General features: G+C 32.5%; 2 protein-coding genes across 2 annotated transcripts; both read right to left on the reverse strand.

Moving 5' to 3' along the window:
* Positions 1-6,941: 6,941 nt before the first annotated feature.
* Positions 6,942-10,423, reverse strand: LOC107944753 (chaperone protein dnaJ 10). Its single transcript, XM_016878584.2, has 10 exons — positions 10,271-10,423; positions 10,015-10,123; positions 9,478-9,537; positions 9,304-9,386; positions 9,010-9,181; positions 8,780-8,909; positions 8,536-8,694; positions 8,284-8,456; positions 8,118-8,198; positions 6,942-7,930 (listed from the first exon to the last, which is right to left on the reverse strand). Exons 2-10 carry the CDS (start codon positions 10,099-10,101, stop codon positions 7,874-7,876), a joined length of 1,002 nt encoding a protein of 333 aa, XP_016734073.1. The 5' UTR covers positions 10,102-10,123; positions 10,271-10,423; the 3' UTR covers positions 6,942-7,873.
* A 6,023-nt stretch (positions 10,424-16,446) lies between these two features.
* On the reverse strand, positions 16,447-17,326 carry LOC121225602 (bZIP transcription factor 11). The gene has a single exon (XM_041109978.1). It carries the CDS (start codon positions 16,944-16,946, stop codon positions 16,596-16,598), a length of 351 nt encoding a protein of 116 aa, XP_040965912.1. The 5' UTR covers positions 16,947-17,326; the 3' UTR covers positions 16,447-16,595.

Consider the following 17,326-nt stretch of genomic DNA (forward strand, 5'->3'; position numbering starts at 1 on the left):
CTTCAATCTCTCAATCTCAACTTTGCTCTTAGATGCTATCAGCATATCATCAACATATAAGAGCAAGTATATGAAAGTTCCTTCTTGTAGCTTCTGAAAATATACGCAATGATCAAATTTACTTCTTGTGTACCTTTGCCCTTTCATGAACTGATCAAATCGCTTGTACCACTGCCTCGGAGATTGTTTCAATCCATAAAGCGACTTTGTCAGTTTGCAAACCCAATTTTCTTTATCAGCAACATTGAATCCATCAGGCTGAGTCATATAGATTTCCTCTTCCAAATCACCATGTAAAAATGCTGTCTTCACATCAAGCTGAACTAGTTCAAGATCGTATTGCGCAACCAAGGCTAGCAAAATTCGAATAGACGAATGCTTCACAACTGGAGAAAACACTTCATTGTAGTCTATTCCTTCTTTCTGAGCGTAACCCTTTGCTACCAATCTAGCCTTGTATCGAATTTCATTTTTACCAGGAAATCCTTCCTTCTTTGCATATACCCATTTGCATCCAATTGCCTTCTTTCCCTTGGGCAGTCTCACCAACTCCTAAGTCCTATTTTTATGAAGAGACTGCATTTCTTCATTCATAGCTTGCTTCCACTTTACACCATCAGAGTTACTTATTGCTTCTGTGTAAGTGGAAGGTACATCATCATCTGCAATTGGAAGTGCATAGGCCACCATATCATCAAAGCGAGCAGGCTTACGAATCTCTCTTCTTGGCCTCCTATATGCAATTGAATCTTGTTGCTGTAGAAGTTCTTGGGTTGAAACTTCTTCATCATTTGTTCTTTCAATATTAGCTGGATCATCATTAACCTTTTCAAACTCCACCTGCTGCAAAGTACTACTGGTTTTGTCATCCTTTTGTGAATCCTCGTTCTTCATCATGGTTGATTCATCAAAAGTTACATCTCTACTGAAAACAATCTTCCTTGTATCAGGACACCAGAGACGGTATCCTTTTACATCACCAGTTATACCCATGAATAATGCTTTCTTTGCTCTTGGGTCTAACTTAGATTCTTTTACATGATAATATGCAGTGGAACCAAAAACATGTAAAGAATCATAATCAGTAGCAGGTTTACCAGTCCACATCTCCATAGGAGTTTTTCCATTTATTGCAGCTGATGGCAATCGGTTAATTAGATGGCACGCATATGTAACTGCCTCAGCCCAAAATTCCTTGCCCAATCCAGCATTGGACAACATACATCGAACTTTCTCCAGTATAGTCCGATTCATGCGTTCTGCCACCCCATTCTGCTGTGGTGTATCTCGAACAGTGAAGTGTCGCACAATGCCCTCATCTTGACATACTTGTAGAAATGGATCATTTTTGTACTCAGTACCATTATCTGATCGAAGTCGTTTGACCTTTCGACCTGTCTGAGTCTCCACCATCTTCTTCCACTTCAGAAATGCATCCAAAACTTCATTTTTTCTTTTCATTAGATACACTCATACTTTTCTTGAATAATCATCAAGAAAAGTGACAAAATAGTGCATACCTCCCAAAGAAGCCACTTTGGTAGGTCCCCACACATCACTGTGAACATAGTCCAGAATTCCTTTCGTATTGTGAATTGCTGAACCAAATTTTACCCTCTTCTGCTTGCCCAGAACACAATGTTCACAGAATTCCATTTTGCAAGAATTTGCACCTTTCAATAAGCCTTGCTTCACCAATGTCTGCAAAGCTTTTTCACCAGCATGTCCCAATCGCATATGCCATAATCTGGTAGCCTCTGAATCTGCATCTTTCGCAGAAGCTGTTGATGTTGATCCAATAACTGTACTTCCATTTAAATAGTACAAGTTATTTCTTCTAGTGCCTTTCATCACCGTCAATACCCCAGCTACTACCTTTAGTAATCCATCTCTCAAAGTGATTGTGAGCCCTTTAGATTCTAGGGCCCCTAATGAGATGAGATTTTTCTTCAAGCTGGGTACATAGCGAACATCTGTCAGAACTTGGATTGAGCCGTCATGGTTCTTCAATTTGATTGTACCTACACCCATTGTCTTACAGGCACTATCATTGCCCATAAAAACAACTCCACCTTCTAGTTCTTCAAGACTAGAAAACCAGTCCTTATTAGGACACATATGGTAAGTACATCCCGAATCCAATATCCACTCATCCGTTTGACATGCCATTGCCATGCCAACCAAGCTAAAGTCTGACTCCTCATCATGCTCCGCTACACATGCATTAGAAATAGACTTGCCCTTTTGTAACTTAGGACAATTCTTTTTCCAATGTCCTTTCTCACGACAAAAGGCACATTCATCTTTGGCGGGTCTCCCTTTGGACTTACCCCTTCTACCAGGTTTGCTGCTGTGTGAACGACCTCTTACTGTTAAGACTTCTGCAGTTGTATCTCTGTGATCTCTTTTATCTTTCTTTCGAGTCTCAGATCTATACAACGCACTACAGACTGCATCAAATGTGATTGAATCTTTCCCATGAAGCAATGTGGTGGTAAGATGATCATATTCATCAGGAAGGGAATTCAACAACAATAATGCCTTGTCTTCATCTTCAAATTTCTCATCCAAATTTAGCAAGTCTGCTAAAATTTTATTGAATGAGTTCACATGGTCATTCATCGACATACCGGGTGCATACGTGAACCGAAAAAGTTTCTTTTTCATATAAAGCCTATTTTCAAGACTTTTCGTTAGAAACTTTTCTTCCAATGTATCCCACAGCTTCTTCGCTGATGTCTCCCTCATGACGGAGTACTTCTGCTCTTTGGCCAAACATAGGCGGATTGTACCACACGCCTGTCTATTGATCTTGGCCCACTCCTTGTCATCCATCTTGTCAGGTTTTTCTTCAAGGGCTATATCCAGCTCTTGCTGACATAAGACATCCAGGATCTCACACTGCCACATACCAAAATTATTGGTACCGTCAAATTTCTCTACTTCAAATTTTACATTTGTCACAGTAGTCCTTGCTGATGACGATGCTGCTGCCATTTTTCTCCTCAATCCCAACTACTGTATACGTGAACAGTACCGTATACGTGAATAGTGCCGTATATGTAAATAGTACCGTATACGTGAATAGTGCCGTATACGTGAATAGTACCGTAAACGATCGTATTCCCCAAGTACGAACCTGGCTCTGGTACCAATTGTTGCGCGGAAGCGTGTGAAAGAGTAAAATTATTGTACTGAAAAATCACACTAAGTTCAATTCCCAGGAAAGAGAGGTGGATCACGAGGATCGCTTACATACCAGATCTTTCCTAGCCAGAATATCCCTCTATCGTAATTTAATAGCACAATAAATCACTACAATGACACTTGCAAAATATGCAGAACAAAAATAAAGAACACTAGAATTTTAACGAGGTTCAGCAAATTTTGCCTACGTCCTCGGGCACTACCAAATATATTTCACTCCAAAAATACAAGTGAAAGTTTACAAATAGGGAGAGAGAACAATTGCCTTAAGTAGAGAATGGCAAGTGTGGGATGAAGAAAGTAAGAAATGGTTAGGCCTATTTATAGTTGAGGTTTAAGGATCAACTTGCAATGTCCCTATACAATTAGGGACCAAAATTGCAATTATCCCATGCCAACTAATCTTACTTTCTACTTTCGGTGCCTTTCGGTGCCAACTTTCTGCCACTATTCATCTTTGAAAAGTCAAAGATTGTAGGTATCCAATAGTCAATAGCTTCTGTTTGAGCTAAATTAGCAAGGTGATGAGCACACCGATTTTTTTCTCGAAGAATGTGATGGACATTCAGTACCCGACCCTCCTGTATCAGGACTAAATAATCATCTATTAGTGTCCCCAAAGGGTGGCCAGCCTCAAAAGGTCGAGACAACATATTCACCACCCAAACTACGTCCTGTTTCACAATCAGTCGAGTGATTCCCAAACTCTTAACTAGCTGCAAACCTTCCCAGACACCCCATAACTCTAATTGCAAATTATCGGTAACACCAATTGTCACCATGAACCTTTGAACCCACTCATCTACAGCATTCCGTAACAACACGCGTGTAGAAGTTAACCCCGTGCTAGCCCTTACCACCCCATCGATATTCAAAAAAAAGCAACCCAACGAAGGAGGCTTCCAAGCAACCCAACGAGGGCCGCAATGGATACGTGAAACCAGGGACAGTCACGCTTGTTCAATATCCCAAGCGAAATTTCGTGCATATGCTAGCATTTGTTGTGGTGAATCCAATATTCCTTGAAAATTTCATTTGTTCCTATGTTTCCATTAACCCCACAAAATAACTGTAAGCATCGTACCCCATAGAAGGAGGAAACTCAACAACTCCCTAGACCAACAATTATGTTCAAACCACTACCAGAAAGGGACAACAAAGAAACCCGATTGCATGTTATCACCCGCAAGGATGTCCAAACCTCCCTTGCAAAGGGACACCCTGCGCAAGATATGATTCGTAGATTCCAAAAGCAAACCACATTCCGCATAGGGTGTTGAATATTTATTTCAAGGTAAATGCTTAAATTAGGTCTAATCTTAATTATAGGAGTTGTTCATATTAGGACTAAACTTTTCAAAATGGTCATAGAAAGGTCTAATTTTTACAAAAGTATTCAAATAAAAGTTTTTCATGCACTTCAATTTGTAATAAAAATTAAGTGAACGCTAACGTGTTTAGAATAAAACACATAACAATTGTATTAAATATTGTTTGAAAAGAAAAGAAAAATAAATAAAAACATAATTTGAAACCTGATATACGACATTTAAAAATCTTTTATTTGAGCACTTTTGAAAAAGTTTGACACTTATTTGATTATTTTAAAAGGTTTAAATGTTAAGTCATTATATGACTATTTTGAAATGTTTGGTTTTTACGTGAATAACTCTTAAAAAGTTGGACCAATTCAAAAAGAGATTGTATTTGATTATGAATATAAATAAAATCTAACGACACTAGGGTTTGGATTTTTAATTTGTTGCGATAAATTTTTTATCAAATAAACTTTGTATAAGCGAGGCTACCTAATCCAAGATCAGAGCATGCCACCGGTTTTATAGAGAACAAAAAGTTGTATTTATAAATTACTCATCTATTAGTGAAACTTGAACTTTGACGCTTGCTAAAGTATTAATGATTACTCAATCAATCGAACCAACCCAATATAATATCATGAAAAGAATTATAAAAAAAAATGCTTGTAAATTGGCTCTAGATGTGTTCGGATACCATAAAATGATGAAAAGAAATTATAATTTCGAAGAAAGTAATCACACTATTGTTATAATTCTTTAGACATATTTGTTTGGCATATTGTAATTATATCTTAAAAAATAAATATTTAAATAAAAATAAATATATTCAAATATACTTATATGTATATAATTATAAACAATTACACTTAAATTCATTTTTGAAATTTGCTAAATATGATACAAGTGGGGTATAATAAGTTTTTTGAACAATCTCATTATAGGTTTTGATAATATTTGTTTTGTTTGACATAATGCTTAGAATTATTTATAGCCCATTTCCAACTTACAAATAGGAGGATAATGCGTTTCAGTACACTCGAACTCACGTTCTCCTGCATTTACAGTAATATTCATGTCAATCGAATTAAAACTCAATGTTAAGATAAAAAAAAAAAGTGTAGATCGCAGAGGAATTGATTTCTTGGTCGTGGGACGTGCCAAAAGGATTAATTATGTTGCCATAAAATAAACATTTTATTGAACATCACTTAGTGCTTTTAATTATCTTCATAAAAGACAAGGACAAACGCACCAAATACAACTGAAAAGACAGTGGTGGAGAATAAAGATAAAATAGCACTGTGCTTTGTTTTCTTTTCTTTTTTTTTTAAATATTATTCTTTTGTCTTTTTTTTTTCAAAATAAAATTGGGGTTTAAGATATATTATCCCCTCAATTAACTTAATAAGTCAACTTCCTAATGAAAAAGTCAACTTAATAAAATTGGCTGACATTTTTCCAAAAAAAAAAAAAAGAAGGCTGGCTTACTTGTGTGTGTACACATATCCTTTAAATAGGCTTGAATTAGCAGTATAGCAATGGGGGGCTATGTTTAGGGTTTATTATGTGTATGCATACATCATCATCCACATACATAAATTCATAGCATGCCTGTTGCTTTAATGGAGTCTGAGTGTGTGTATCAGATATATGTGTTTATGATGTTATTTCATATGAAAAGCTTTGTTACTTGAAGCACTTGATTTCTTTTCATCTTTCCATGATTCTCAAGCAAATGTCTAGAGATTTGATTTATGATATTGCCTCATTTAATTTAGCAATTGGCATTCTTGGATTTTCACAAAGGTCTGAAAAGGGTTATTCATGCCAATTAAGGCAGCAAAAGTCGAGATAACTTTCGATTAAGTCGGGTTGGGTTGATATAAAATTTTAGGTTTGTTTCTAAGTTTAGGTTTGATTCGACTTAAAAAATAGGTTTAAAATTTTATTCAAATTCGACCCAGATTAAAAATGTTAAACCTGAGCCCGGTTTGGCCTGTACGTATTAATTTTTTAAAATTATTTTCTTTATACTTAAAATAATACTAAGATAATTGCAACAATTTGCAAGCAAATATCTCTAAAATAGTAACAAAATTAACAATAAAATAAGAATTATATAATATTCAAACAATAATAACAAAATATTAACAATATAATAACAAAACGACAATAAAACAACAGTGAAATGGCAACAAAATAGTAGCAAAAAAGGAAGTTTAAGCTAATTCAGGTTGGGCCGAGCCCAAGCCTGACCTATTTAGAAAATAGACCTTATTTTTTGTTCAAACTTATTTTTTGAGCTTATATTTTTATCCAAACTCTTTCACTTGGATGTTAGCTCAACACATGATCAAGTCTACTATATAACAATGAAACTAACCCTGCAGTGCACTAGAATTCTTACTATAATCCTTGCTTGAAATTCAATATGTTGTTGAATTAAGACCATCATACTTTAAAAAATTCCAACACATTGTACAAGAACAAACAAACCAACAACTTCAATGTTCTAGCCAAACACATATATCGACAAAGAAACGGATATCCATCAAGTATCGAGATGACTATGTCGAGAAACCAACTTTGTCACTATTGATGTCGTTGAAAGAGATGGAGGTTTGTATGGTGTCTAATGCTTAGTTTAGAAATGCTTCTTAAAATTATTTTTGAGAAAAAAAAACACTTTTGGGGAGAAGTTAAAATTTTCATCTGAAAAAAGTATTTTTGGGCTAATTTTTGGCTTAAGGGAAGCACTTTTTCTCTAAAAAAGTAGCTTGTTTAGAAATAATTTTGTCCCAAGAGTATTTTTTTTTGTCTCAAAAGTATTTGAAAAGCATTCCTAAACTAGCCCTAATAGCCTTTAAAGGAAGAGATTAGGTTGAAATGTTGGTCGCAGGTGAAGTTGAATATGAGTAATAGTAGGTGACTCTTCAATAGGTCACTAAGAAGGCAATTGTTAGACCCACAATTGAAACGAGCTGAAACCACTAAATCATGCCCCAAAGACACCTCACTAACCTGGCAAAGGTAAGTTGGCGAAGCGACTCGGGGCCTAGTTGCCAACCAAATGACAACCAACATTGGAGGCATGGCCATGGCCTAGCCTCCTACTCATCATGAGCCAACCTTCAACAATGACGTCGAGATTCACGCGGGGATACACAATACAACTACAAACCCTCACCAATCAAATCACTGTGCACATGTCGAGAGTCCCTCATGACAATGATAGCTAAGGCCTACTGTTACTCTGCTCAACTTATTCTCCAACCAACATTTCAACCTGTCTCTTCCTTCAGAGGCCGTCAGGCACCATGTGAACCTCCATCTCTATGAAAAAGACATCAACAATCAATCTCATGGCGAAGGCTGTCTTCTCTACTATAACGAACTTTCACTCCCTGAGAAATCGGAAAATAGAAGATGAATTTCTGAGTTTGAGTACGAACTAAGAACATAAATGAAAAAGAATTTACTTATTAATTCCATCGCAACCCTATGTCTTAGTCACCTATATATATATATGTACGATTCAAAACAAAAACTCAAAAATCAAGCTGAATTACAAGACTCCTCGGAAGAGCATACTTGAAAAATGGATCCAAGTTTTTTCAATGCTTGGGCTCGTAAAATCAGAACATCCTTGGATGCATCAGGGTCTTGAAGTACCTGGATAACAAAAAGATCAATAGCAAAAGACACCAAAAATTGCATCGCATTTTTGTATTAAGGAAGAAAATGGTTTATTACTTACGGCTAAGCAGACACGGGACAAAGTTGTTTCAATATCAACCACATTGACCTTCCAAAGGGATTGAAGCATGGCTTCCCTTTTATCTTCCAAGGCTTTCATTAAGTTTTCATCTTTTTTTTCTCCTTGGTTCACTTTCTTTAGCTCTTCTTGTATCTGAATTAAATTAACAGCACCTACAAAACGAGACATATACACATACTTGCCCCGTTTTCATTTGAAAATTTCGAAGTTCGATAAAGCAGAACATTGTACCTGAAGCTGCCATTACTTGTGATTTCACACGGTGCCCTTTATCACGCACCCATTCAGCTATAAAGGGTACCTTCATATACCGCTTGTCTTTGCCGAGTTCGCTGGCACCTTTCCTTACGTAAATGTACCCAATAGTATGTAGCATTGCCTCACCAAAAGCTGAAAGCGGTGGAAAGTTATAAGTTCATGGCAAAAGTTAATATGTAAGAAGCAAACTGAGGTTTGTACTAAGTAAGAAGCTTACCAGCTTTTGAAAGTCGTCGTGCTTCGCCATTTGCCCAATAAATGAACTCATCCGTCTGACCATCGAGGAACGGCTGAATCCGGTTTTTCAGTATTACGATGAGCTTGTCTTCCCTTTCTTTCTGCAATACCTGCAAGGGAAAAAGGAAAAAAGAAAAAGAGGTAAAGCAATATAAAAGTGTGAAGAAACACATTCAGATGAGAAAATGGAACTTGTCAAGAGGGTTTTACCTCCATCTTTTCCCTAATTTTTTGTGTACGAGCTTCCTTATCTACTAAACTTTCTTCAAATTCAACTTCAAGAGATGACAAAGTAGCCATTGCTAGTGTGCCTACGTATTCATCGAAGTAGTCACTTCCGAAAGCCATCCCAAATACAGCAGAAGGATCCAACATGGAGCCTCTAGCACCCAAATAATATGAAGAACTGATAAGGATCGATCCCTTTTATGTCTTTTTCACGTTTATATTCAAATTTAAAAGAACATAAATTTGAAAAATCACAATGAAAGGATATAAACTTACGGTATGATTCCATCCTTTCCATTTTTGTCATAATCTTCACGTTTGTCAGGATCACTTAATACCTGATAAGCCTCAGAGAGTGCCTTCATATATATATAAAATCAAACACTGTAAATTAATCACCATTACATCATAGGAACTTGAAGATGAACATGTTGAAATCCAATAACTTACAGCAAATTTTTCATCGGCTTTTGGATCTCCGGGGTTTTTATCGGGATGAACTTGCCTTGCCTGAAATAACACCACATAAATGAATTATATCAATTGTTTCAAATCCCATCATGTGCAAACTCTTCAGTGAGGCCTGTTCAAGAGCAGACGACACTTTACAGACTTCTTTATGGTAGAGTTGGCACTGCCTATAGCTCTCAACATCGCTATTCTACCGCGAGAATTACCCTTTTCCAACTAAAAAAGGCATACCGAACAAAAACCGAGAGGCTAAAACCGAGTATAAACGCTCCAAGAAAGCAATACCGGTATGTTAAGTGTCCGTAATCATTCACATGAATAATAATTCAGAACATTTTCATTCCCCAGTTTCAACTTTCCACAAACATTTGGATGGCAATTATTTTTTCATCCAAAAATCCCAAAACAGATACATTTTTATGATGAAGTTATACATATATATATTTGTATATTTAGGGGGAAAAAAGGAAACCCAGAAATGAAAACATGATGGAGATCATGAAATGAGAAGCTTACTTTGAGGTAATAAGCCTTCTTGATTTCAGCTGCGGATGCACTAACCTTGACACCCAATATATCGTAATATGAGGTATCACTCGTCATTGTCACAATATTCTCCTTGGAACTGCTTTTAACATTATAATTAGGCATCCAAAATACAAACAACAACAAGATTTATATAATAACAATCCCAAAAGATGAATCATCATTCAAATGTATTACATAAACAAGAATTTAAGAGTCAATAATCAAATTCGTGAAATGAACTTACATGGAATGTGAGATGAACAGAAAAGGTTAAGCAAGGCAAGGAAGTGGAAGATGGATAAAAACCAGGAAATCAGTCAGGGATATTAAAAGAGAGTGATTATATTAGAAATGTTGAGACATGTAAGAGGATAAAAGGGAAGATTTACGTGGGGGTTCCATGATTACACGTGTGAAAACGTGAGGGGCAATAGAGATATAGAATGTGGAGTTAAGACTGTTGCAACGTCCACCCCATGTTGTAAGGAAAACAAACACATTTGCTTCGTGTTGTCGTGTTGTAATGACAAAGTGCCAAATCTTTGAAAGGAAGCTTCTATTGAGATTTTCATTTAATACCTAAATCTCATTTCTCATTACATGCAACAAAAGGTTCGGTACTTAAAACTTATTTTTTCTCAAATATCTACTTAAATTTTTATTCTGTTATTTGGTTCAGTTTTTTCTCTTAACGGTGGTTGTCATGTGCACTGATGGAGCCAGGATATTAATCTTAGGGGCAAGCTAAAATTGACTCATAAACTTATAGTATTCCAACATGACAATTGATTTAAATATATAAACAATCGATTTAAAAGAAATAATATTTGTGAGAAATTGAAAAAATTCTTAAACCTTGAAGGGCTAAATTATATTTTTGAGAGGACCATAGTATATCTATAAATGGCTAAATTGCAAAAACTTTAAACCTTGAAGGGCTATGGCCCCCCTCTGGGACTCTACTAGGCTCCGACATTGGCCATGTGGTGCCAATCTGAATGACCCACATTTATTTAAAATAAAACATTGATTGACATTGGCAACCGGTGGTTGGAGTTGACCAACTGTTGACCTTCCACATGGCGTTATTAGAATGCACCACATCATCTTTTTTTTAATATTATATATAATAAAATATTTTAAAATGTAAAAGAATCATATATAATTTATAAATAATTAAAAAAGTTAAAAAAGTATTTTTATAAAATTATAAAATATATAAATTTAAATTTTAAAAAAATAAAATATTATATAAAAATAAAAAAATAATTAACTTTTAAAAAAATTAAAAAAAACTTAATTTTTCAAAAATATATATTCTGGAAAATTTCTCATAATTTTTTTTTCAAAAACTCTAAACTCTAAATATTCAAAACAATATATCTAAATTTCTAAAAATTCAAAACAATATTACCTAAATTTCCAAGATAGACAAAGTTAAAAAATATATAAAGTTTTGAATTTTTAGAAATTTAGATATATTGTTCTGAATTTTTAAAATTTAGAGTTTTTGAAAACATAAAATTTATGAAAAAATTTCCTAGAAAATATATACATTTTTTTAGAAAAATTAAGGTTTTTTTTGTAATTTTTGAAAATTTAAATACCTTTTTTATTTTTATAAAATTTTAAAATTTTTGTATATTATTTTGATTATTTGGCCAAACTTATATTTGTATATTTTAGAACTAATTTTTTTAAGTTCTTATAAAAAATATTTTTAAATTTTTTTGAATTATTTATATATTATATATAAATTTTTTTATATTTTTACAAATATAATGTTTATAATATTAAAAAATTAAAAAGAAGGGTGATGTGGCGCATTCTAATAACGCCATATGGACATTCAACGATCAGTCAATGCTAGTCAATATTCAATCATCATTGTCAATATTTTTTATTTTAAATAAACTTAATTGTCACGTGACACATTCTTATTAGTTTGATGGGCCATGTAATATATTATAATTGATGTCATACGAAAACCGAATTTTTTAACACCGCTATAAAAAAAACTAAACCAAATAATAAAATAATTGTTTAAGTAGTAATATGAAAAAAAGAAAAAAAAAAGAAGAAGCTTTAAATATCAAAACAAAAGGCCATGCATAGTTTAAAGCAAAATTAAGCATTAAGACTCAGTAAAGATTACAAGACACCTATTCCTTGACTCATGTGAACCACAACAAAGTACACGTTTGATCACATATGTGATTAAAATATAAAGTCTATGGCCAAAGCTAGAAATTATATTGTTTAAGAGAAATGTCTTTTTTGATACTATATGATTACGATGATTAGGTTATGTCATTTATTTACACGTGTTTTCTACACGTTTACCATATAGTTATCGTCAAATCACGTTAAAATTTATGTTTGAACTTTATATTAAGATAATAAATTCTCTGATCACATTTAAATACACATACATAAAATCGATCGTGACTCAACTGTAGAGAATTATCCACTAATTATATCACTTTTATTATTAAACCATTAGAACATCCTCGACATTATTGTATAATTTGGTTATAATTTCTATACGGTGCAATGTGTTTAATTTATTTTTTGCCTCACGCTACAGTATCGTTTCAATATCTAGTTTTACTGTCATCATTATTTTTACACTAATCTCAGATATCTATTTAAAAAAAATATTTTTCTTTAACTTTTTTTTGTCATTACCTTTTTATTTATTAAAGCATACCCTTCAATTACGTTGTTAACTTTTGCCTATATTTTCAGATATTTAATCAGCTTTTTGTTCACAATTTGTCTCTTCTTTTATCTCTCTTTTTAGTGCTCCAATCTGATGGGATATCTTTCCTTCTTTATGTTACTTCTTTCTTTGCTTATCTTTCCACAGGCTTTGAGCAATTCCAATCTTACAATGAAAGTATATAAATTATATTTTGCAATTGTTGATGTAATTTATATAGAGAAGGGATTGTATGAAATTGTGATTTTATGTTATCTTTATCTCTTTCTAATAGGAGAATGATAAATCAAATTTTTTTTTCAAGAGGAAAAAATTGAAAATCGGGAAGAAAAATATGATTTGTCATTCTCTTATTGAAAATAAATAAGATGACGTGGAATTACAGTTTCATACAATTCTTTCTCATTTATATAACGTTTTTCATTTATAATAGTTTTTATAATATTATTTTTTTATAACTTTTTACACTTTAATATTTTTATTATTTTCTATATTTTTTTTTGTTTTATTATATTTTTAATGATTTTATAAATAATACAAATTTTTATCACGTGGTAAAATCTTAACTTGCCACATGGCAAAAACAACTTTAAAAAGGGTTGTCGTTTGTTGTGTAACGTTGACAGTAAATTTTAATGGTCAAAAGGCTTAATTAATTGTAATTTTAACGTTCAAAAGCCCAATTGAGTGTAAAAAAAAATGGGGAGATTTAATTGATTTTTCAAAAAAAGTTCAGGGGTTTTAGGGCCCTTTAGCCAAGAAAGAATAACTCAAGTTTGAAGTATGATTAATATACCGTTTGGTATTTGACTTTAATTATAAAATTCAATTTGGTACTTAAACTTCCTTTTTCATAATTAAATACTTAACTTTGGATTTCATTACGCAAATTCATCTCTAAAGCAAACTATACACTACAATAATCTTTAAGGCCAAGGCCTAGAATTTATCATGCGCAATTATATATGTAGGTCTCTCAGTCCCATCATGTGTGTGGATTTTAGCCAGTTAGTCCAATTTATTTACATTAGTCTGGATTGTATTAATTTTTAATTTATTTGTGCCATAATGATTTGATTCTACTTGAATGTTACTCGGATAGTTCGTTTGTAATAGTTTGATCCTTGTGATTACTCAAACTTATATTTGTAATTGTACTTTGAGTGTACTGTAATTGTTATACTTCAAAAAAAATTAGTTAGAGCCAATGAAAATGGGACACGTGTCTAATTGTTAAAATATTGATTAATTTAAATGTTAATTCATTTAAGAGTAATTAAAATATTGGTTTATAAAAAAATAATTTAAAACTAAAAAAAAAGCTTTAGAAAACCATAAAAATGTAATCATTTAAAATATGTATATTAAAATTCTTAAAAATGAAAAAAATATAAATTTTAAAATTATCTTAACTTTTAAAATTATTAAAAATCAAATATGATATATTATAATATATATAAATATTAAATTTTAGTTAAAAATTCAAAAATATATTTATAAAAATTAAAATCTTTAAAAATTTTACCAGCATAACCGACCTTAATGATGTTGGTCGGCGTTTACTAAACATGTTTATGGGTTAGGCTACTTGCCCATGCCCAAAAGCCCACCCGAAATTTGGGAGGGTTTGGACAAAAATATTATGCTCAAAAAATGAGCTTGTGCAAAAAAAAAATTGTTTAAAATATGGACTAGGCTCGGTATTGAACATGAGCTCAAGCAATTCTTTTAAGTTTTTAATGTTTTATATTATGTTATTTTTATATATTATGTAATTTATAACACATAAAAATTAATTATATAGTATTATATGATACTACTATAATGTAAGAATTAAAAAATTTAAGATGACTATATATAAAATTATTAAATGTTAAATTAAAACAAGTATAAATATATTTTTTTAAAATTTTGAAAACATAATATAAGCTTAGGTTATCCATTTACAAATATGGACGAGCTTGAAAAAAAATTTAGACTCATATTTCAGATCGGACCAAGTTTGAACAAATATAAAATGTGTCAATATCATGTTTAGGTCTAGTTTGACTTGACCCATAAACACCTTTAACATGATTATCATAATTTATTACCGTGAACACCTCTAACATGACCATCAGAATTTATCATTACTTAATGTTAGTCAACATCCATCAATTTGAACCATTTTTTTAAAATTTAAAATAAAAATGAAATTTAAAATTAAAAAATGTATCATGGGAACTTTTATATAATTTTTGAATTTTTTTAACCTTTTAAAATTTTATCTAAAGTAGGATGGGCGGTTGGTCGAATCTAGTATAAATCGTACATGGATAATAGTTGAAGTTGGCGGCTCCTCTAAGTTCCCCATCTGAGATCCCTAAAGAAGAGGATCAAGTTGGCCTTTGCAAACAGCTTGATGCATTATCTGCCTTTAACCCTTTCAGCGAAATGCGGCAAAAAGAAGGAAAATCCATGGACCAATTCCATCGTCTCTACCCCGTAGTAACTACGAGATCACCCCAAAGACTCCTTCGGTATTTTTTTATCTTTTTATAATTTTCTATTTTTTATATATTTAGATTAAAAAACATTTCTTTTGAGTTTTCTATTTTCTATTATTTTTACTTAAATTAATTAAGATTTCAACAAATTGTATAAAAAATTAAGAGATTATGAGTAATTTAGAAATTGTATAAAAAAAATTATAGAATCTTGATATAGTTCATTAGTTTAATTTTCATCCTTGAAACAATCAAAAACTTTGAAGGATATGGAGATGTGATAAAAAGTTCTCACTTTTCAAAGAATTGAATTATGATAGGTTTGGATGGGCGATTGGATGCGGTACGGTGCGTTTAGCTTACTTTTTATCTCACGCTACAGTATCTAATCTCACCGCCACCGTTGTTTTTACACTAACCGCAGATAAACGCACCGCCCATCCAAATTCACCCTTAGTCTTTCTAAAGATATGACAAAACGATTTAACGTGTTTTATTTTTTTAGTAAATTACAAGAGGATGGTAAAGTCCTAACAGTAGCGCGACTCGAACCTAACAGTGAATACTTTGACCATCAAACCAACACACGGGATTCACGTATTTAATTCTTTTAACACATGATGACGTGACGTGTTCACCTTGACATTTTTCATATAGTTGAACAAATTATAGATTTTCCTTCCTTTTTGTCATTTTTAAATGTGCAAAAATTTTATCTAGTTGTACAAAAATGTTAAATTATACTTGGATTATGGCACACCATGATGTAAGTGAAAAAAGTTATTTAATAAATTTATAAAAAAAATTAAATGTGATTTTGTTGAAATAGTAAGATTGGGATAGTGAAGAATATGAAATTTGTGTTGAATTCCCGTAATTTTTATATGTTAGAGATTGTGTGACCTAAATCCGTCACTTGTTGAAGAAATAAATATAATGACAAAATAAGGAGATTTGTGAGGGCGAAAGGTCGAGGGTCGAATAGAACTATTATTCTTGTATTTGGCTTTGGTTAGAACAAAGTTTTTCAACCTTTAAATAAATATAGTTGAAACTTTTTTTATATCATTCATTTTTCGACATTAGTGAATTTCTCCTGCTCTACCTTTCCCGAAAGGATCTCCACTTAAAATATGTATGTTTTTTTTTTCTTTTTTTACTGTGCGATCATTCTACCGCCGTTATTGACGTTTATTATAACAATAAATAAAGTATCAAATTATTTAATGAGATTAATAAAATAATAATAAAACGAAAAAAAAACAATGAACTTTATAGAATTTGACCGTTCTTAGACGAATTATTATTATTAATTTTGATGAAATTTCTTAAACGATTCTTAATGATGAAACATGTTATGTTCACCATTGCTTCCATTGAAGAAAAGTGATGATATCTTCCAAAGACTGTAATCTGCAGCTAAGTTCATTGGTTTGAGCTCTAAGCACTGAGTTTTCAGCCTCAACATGCAAGTAACTCTGCGACGTTATGTTTAAACTCAGTATAATCTGATGATTATCTTCCCTCAACTGAGTTAACTCAGCCGTCAGATCATCCAAATGCTTCTTCTTCCTCATCCTCGACCTCCTCGCTGATTCTCTGTTCGATACCTTCCTTTTCCTCTTCCTTTCTTCCATCAATAATGCCTGCAACTCCTCTGACACTTGTGTCACCGTTGATGCCCCCGAAGATGTCCCACTCAAAGAACCCATAGCTGGAACTCGAGACTGATATCAAGCGAAGTGTTAATGTAAGGACTGAAATGATGAAAATTAGAGATAGTAGTGTTAGTAATGATAATATAACCAGTAGAGGAAAACCACTGAGAGGGATTGAACAAGAATCATAAACCCTGAAAGAAAGGTTTCACTCAGAATTTGAGACATCAAAATCTCAAACACCCAACAACTAAAGGTTTAACATGAAGACGTAAGATTTTGATGATGGGTTATGGATTTTTGAGACCCAGAACTCGGTTTTAGATAAAAGAGAAGAAGAAGAAGAAGAAGAAGAAGAAGAAGAAGAAGAAGAAGAAGAAGAAGAAGAATAGAATAAATGATTAGGGGAATCAAGAACGAAAAAGAGTAGAAGT

Source organism: Gossypium hirsutum, chromosome D13 (assembly GCF_007990345.1).
Source record: "Gossypium hirsutum isolate 1008001.06 chromosome D13, Gossypium_hirsutum_v2.1, whole genome shotgun sequence".
Lineage (NCBI taxonomy): Eukaryota > Viridiplantae > Streptophyta > Magnoliopsida > Malvales > Malvaceae > Gossypium > Gossypium hirsutum.